Genomic DNA, 5,816 nt, shown 5'->3' with positions numbered 1-5,816 from the left:
GTTGGCACGCCGGAGCGTTCCCCTTCCTTTCACCACCGAACGGGAAGAACGCCGGAACGTTCCTCCTCCTTCCTTCTTTCTCCACCGAACGGGAAAATTAGAATTAAGTAACAATGAAATGCTTCGTATTATTCAACTTATGGCTTCATAAGTACAAGCTTTATTGCAATTCAAGAAAGGATTTTAACTAAAGTACAACTTTAAATGAGATATATTCCATGTATTTGGAATTGGCTTCCCGTCCAGATGCTCCAGTCGGTAAGCCCCATTATCCAAACCTTCACTTATTCTGAATGGCCCCTCCCAGCTGGCTGCCAGTTTCCCGTGAGCCTTCTCCCTCCGAACTTCCCCGACCTTCCTCCAAACGAGGTCACCCTCGACCAAATGTCTCGGCCGCACCTTAGTGTTGTACCTCCGCGCGACCAACCTCTTTAGTGCCTCTGTCCGGACCGCCGCAGTTTCCCTTCTCTCTTGCAATACGTCCAGGTTTCCCCTTAGACCTTCTTCATTCGCAACTGGGTCATTCACCTGCCTTCTCAGTGTCTCCTCGCACACCTTGACCGGCATCATCGTGTCCATCCCGTAGGTCAGGTTAAATGGGGACTCTCCTGTTGCCCCGTGGGGAGAACATCAATACCCCCACAGGACCGATGGTAATTCATCAACCCAAGCACCCTTTGCCTCGCCTAACCTCCTCTTCAACTCTTGGATGATTATTTTATTCATTGCCTCCGCCTGCCCGTTCGTCTGGGGGTGCTCAACCAAACTAGTGACATGAGCTATGCCCCATTCCTGATAAAAAGCTTCCAGTTTCTTATCTATAAACTGCCGACCGTTGTCCGTAATGAGCGTTTTGGGCAACCCGAATCGGCAAATGATTTTCCATACAAATTTCTGAACTTGGGCGGCAGAGATTTTTGACAAAGGTTCGGCCTCTACCCATTTTGTAAAGTAATCCACTGCCACCAGCAGAAACCTCATCTGAGACCGCCCGGTCGGCAGTGGTCCAGCAATGTCCATTCCCCACTGGGCGAACGGCCAAGGGGACATTATTCCTTGCAACTCCGCCGCTGGACCATGGAAAACGTTCCCATGCTTTTGGCAAGCTCCACATTTTCGGACGAATGCCATGCAATCTTTCTCTAACGTCGGCCAGAAGAACCCTGCTCTTAGTACTCTTGCTCGTAGAGTTCGTCCCCCTGTATGTCTCCCGCACACCCCTTCATGTAACTCCCTCATTACGTACTCCGCTTCGTTCTCCAGCAAACACTTCAATAGCGGAGTGACGTAACCCCTCCGGTACAGCTCATCACCTATCAAGCAATACCGAGCGATCTTCTTGGCCTCCTCGGTACTCAAGGCCCCCCCGTCATCCTGCCTCCGAATCAACTATACTATCTCGTCCTTCCAGGTACTTTGTATTCCCCTGGTACCAATGGCGCAACATTCCACCGTCGGCTTGGTTACCAATTGTTTGATCACCGAAGATAACCCCCCTTTCGTGACTCCGCCGGCCAGTTTCGACAGTGTATCAGCACGACCGTTCTCTGATCGGGGAACATGTCGCAATGTGAACTTTTTGAAGCTTGTGGCCAATTGCTTGGCCTTGTGAAAATATTGCAACAGGAGATCGTCCTTCACCTGGAAGCTCTCATTCATTTGCCCCTCGACCAGCTAGGAATCTGTTTGACACTCCAGCCGACCTACTGCTAGGTCCCTTGCCAACTCCATCCCGGCCAGTAAAGCCTCATATTCGGCTTGGTTGTTGCTAACCTTGAACTGGAACACCAACGATTGCTCGATCAGTATCCCGTTCGGTCCTTCTAAGACCACCCGCACTCCTCCTCCTCTTCGGTTAGATGACCCATCAACTGAGAGTTTCCAACAGAATTCCCCCTCCTCTGGGAGTAGGTCAACTGCAAAATCCGCCAGATGTTGGCCCCGCACCGACCCCCTCGGCTCGTACTTCAACCAAAACTCCGATAATTCTACCGACCATCCTATCATCCAACCTGCCAAATCTGGTTTTCGTAAGATCTTGGCTATCGGGTAGTCCGTTCGTACCACGACTTGAAACCCTTGGAAGTATGGTCGTAACCGCCGAGCGGCGTAAATTAGAGATAGGGCCACCTTCTCCAACTCTTGGTATCTCAACTCTGCCTCTTTCAAGCTTCTACTAACGAAATACACCAGCTTGAAATGAGGAGCCTCCTGTATCAAGGCCGCGCTGATGGCTCCCTCCGATGTTGCCAAGTAGATCTGCAATTCGTGTCCATGCTCCGGCCGTCCCATCACTGGAGGCTGGGTAAGAACCCCCTTTATCTGCTTGAAGGCCTCCTCACTCTCTTCATCCCAACACCTCTGTGCGGTCTTTTTCATGGCCTTCACGATCGGTTTCGTCCGTCCGGCCAGATTGGGGATGAACCGAGACAACGACATTAACCGTCCCACCAGCCTCTGAACTTCCTTTATCGTTTGGGGGCTCCTCATCTCCAATACCGCCTTACATTTGTCAGGGTTCGCCTCGATCCCCCGCGCGATCAACATGAATCCCAGAAACTTCCCCGCCCTTACCTTGAAGGTACACTTAGCGGGATTGAGGCGCATGTCAAACTTTCGAAGTTGCTCCATAACCTCCTTCAAATCCGCCAGATGCTCTTCAACCGACCGACTCCTCACCACCATATCATCTACATATACCTCCATGCACCTTCCTATCTGCCTTTGGAAAACCTTGTCCATCAGTCTTTGGTACGTAGCCTCTGCGTTCTTCAATCCGAACGGCATGACCTCGTAGCAAAAGGTTCCTTGCTCGGTAATAAAAGCGGTTTTGTCGCTGTCCGGACGGTACATAGGTATCTGATTATACCCTGAGTAGGCGTCCAGGAAACTCATTACCTCATATCCGGACACCCCATCTACCAACGCGTCAATGTTCAGTAGAGGGTACGTATCTTTCGGGCAGGCTTTGTTGAGATCCGTAAAGTCAATGCACATCCTCCACTTGCCGCTGGACTTTTTCACCATGACTACGTTGGCCAACCAAGTGGTGTACTTGGCTTCTCTTATGAACCCTGCTTCGATCAACTTCCCCACCTCTTCACTTACCGCCCTTCTCTTCTCCACACCTAACCTCCTCTTTTTCTGAGACACCGGTCGAGCATCTCGAAATACGGACAACCTATGCGAAATAACGTCGGGATGGATACCTGGCATGTCTGATGCAGTCCAGGCGAACAAATCCTTATTCTCCTCCAGTACACCCTCCAACCTTTGCCTCTCGCCCTCCTGAAGATCCTTGCCGACCATTGTCGCCCGGTCTTCGCCTTCTAGGAGAAATGGCTGGATCTCCCCCATTGGCTCCACCCGGTCAAAGGTGTCTTCCCTTGGGTCCAACTCTGCAGCTGACACTGCCGGGCGGGTTTCACATACCCTATGCCTCGGGGGTTGCACCTTCAGTCCCGCCACGTAACACTCTCTTGCCACCCTCTGATCGGCCCTAACCGTCCAGATCGTGCCATCGTCTGCGAGATACTTCATCGTCAAGTGAGGGGTGGACACTATTGCTCCGAACGCATTAAGACAAGGCCGTCCCAACAACACGTTGTATGAAGTTTCTGCCTCTACCAATAGGAAACGCACCCTCAACTCCTTCGCTCCCACCTCTGCCCCTAAGCACACCTTTAAGTCCACATATCCCCTTGTATCTACCCGTTTTCTTGCGAACCCCAAGATTTGTTCATTAAAAGGCATTATTGACTCGTCCGGTATGTCCATCTGCTGAAAAGTTTTCCAGTATAGGATGTTGGCCGAACTTCCCTGGTCAATCAACACATTTCCCACGCTGTACCGAGCGATGATAGTCGTTATGACCATGGGGTCGTCTTGGTCCGGATTTGGTGCATGGAAATCCTCGTCTGAAAACGTTATGGTAGGCATGGTTCTTCTAGCAATCCCCACCTTATTCACACTATGCAAATTTCTCAAATGCCGCTTTCGGGCGGCTGAGGACGCCCCTCCTCCAGCAAAACCGTCCGATATGGTATTTATCACCCCTCTCAGAGGCCTTTCTCCACTTCCGCCGCCCTCCGTTCGTTCAGCAGTCGGCTGAACCCTCTGCCCGACCGGCAGTCGACCTCCGTGTCTTCCCGGGGTCTCCCTCGGGTTAGGATTCTCCCTACGAACAAACTCCCGCAGGTGCCCCGCCTGTACCAGGCTCTCCAACTTATCTCTCAACGCGACACAATCCTCCGTAGAATGCCCCATGTTCTGATGATATCGGCAATGTTTACTTTCATCCGCTCCCCGTGGGGTCGGGGACCGTGCCACCGTCAGCAGATTAGCCCTTAAGGCTTCCTCCAGGACTCTCACCCTCGGGGCACTCAATGGAGTGTGATGGAAGTATTGTTGCGCTCTTTGTATTTCTGCCCCTCGTTTCACTGTCATCCTATGTTCCCCTCCGACCGGCCGTTTCTCTCCTCTTCTGTCCCGCCCTGATTTCTCTCTCGTCACCCCCTCTTCCCCCTGGTCACTGCGATACGACCTCCCCTCTTCTATTCGTATAAACCCGGCCAACTTATGCTGCAGTTCACCCATAGACTGGGGTTCCTCCTCGTACAGATAATCCACAAAGGGTCCTGGTCTCAGGGCCGTCGTGAGCGCACTTACTATCAGCCGTTGGTCTACATTCCTCACTTGCCGAGCGGTTCGGTTGAAGCGTTCCATGAACCCTTTCAATGACTCTTCACGCCCTTGCTTCATCTTGACAAGGGCTGTATAAGTCAACCCTCGTGAACAGTTTGAAGCATACTGCTGGCTAAACAATTGCCTCAAAGTAACAAATCCATCAATGCTCCGTGGTGGCAGTGAATGAAACCAATCCAAAGCTTCATCCTTTAAGGATAAAGAGAACACCCTGCACCAAACCAGCTCGTCGGATGAATAGACTGCCATAGCATCCACGAACGATCGTAGGTGTTTCACCGGATCCGACGTGCCCCCATACTTCTCAACCCATGGGAAAACCTTATTCTCCGGCATTACTGCCCCCATAACATTATTAGTAAATGGGTGCAACCCTTCAGCCTGATCAAACTGGTCCTCACCCTCCAGAACTTCTTCGAATTGTTGATTCTGCCCTACAAACTCCCTATGCCCCTCCGGGTTTTCCTGGTCACGCCCTATATTTTCCTCCCCCCTTCCCCTTCCCCTACCCCGAACGTCTCTCCCTCTCCCTCTCCCGTTCAACCCCTCTCCTCTACCGATCCCTCTTCCATTCGGCCCATCCCCCCGACCAATCCCTCTTCCTGCTGGCCCCTCCCCCCGGCCAATCCCTCTTCCTTGACCCCTCCCTATAATTCCCCCTCCATCGGCTTCCTCCACCTCCTCCACCGATGGCCGCCGACTTGCCTCCTCATCCCTAGACTGGATTGTCTGCACATTCACTGATTGTACCGAGGGTCCTCCTACCCCGTTCTCTCGCTCCGCTCGTAGAGCCGCTATCTCCGCCCTCATCTCTTGCATCTGCCTCTGCATCTCTTGTAGAACCTGCAACTGTAACTGCTCAGCCATTGTGTTCGTTTCTTGGTAAATCACAATTTCGGGCCCCACGGTGGGCGCCAAATGTTTCGGTGTTAGAGCCCGAGACCGAACCGACCCCTTGGACCAGCTTCCGACCGTCCGACCCGTACGTCTTGTCAATATCCTTTGGGAATCAACCGAGAGGTCCTGCAAAGAGAACACTCCGACGCCCAAGTCAGATAATAGATCAATTAGCTAGGCCAATTTAGATTAGATTCAAGATCACTTTACCTGTC

The 5,816-nt window shown here is 52.1% G+C and overlaps 1 protein-coding gene across 1 annotated transcript; it reads right to left on the bottom strand.

The window, feature by feature from the left end:
• Window positions 1-1,674: 1,674 nt before the first annotated feature.
• LOC106778781 lies at window positions 1,675-5,571 on the bottom strand. The gene has a single exon (XM_014666769.1). It carries the CDS (start codon window positions 5,569-5,571, stop codon window positions 1,675-1,677), a length of 3,897 nt encoding a protein of 1,298 aa, XP_014522255.1.
• Between the last annotated feature and the right edge of the window lie 245 nt (window positions 5,572-5,816).

The sequence above is a fragment of the Vigna radiata genome, unplaced genomic scaffold (assembly GCF_000741045.1).
Source record: "Vigna radiata var. radiata cultivar VC1973A unplaced genomic scaffold, Vradiata_ver6 scaffold_189, whole genome shotgun sequence".
In the NCBI taxonomy this organism is placed as follows: domain Eukaryota; kingdom Viridiplantae; phylum Streptophyta; class Magnoliopsida; order Fabales; family Fabaceae; genus Vigna; species Vigna radiata.
The sequence above is the reverse complement of the archived record's forward strand: the minus strand, read 5'-3'. Positions and strand labels throughout refer to the sequence as shown.

What these genes read in the sequence shown, in the direction of transcription:
- LOC106778781 (XM_014666769.1), bottom strand. Translation starts at nt 5,571, where the DNA reads ATGGCTGAGCAGTTACAGTTGCAGGTTCTACAAGAGATGCAGAGGCAG.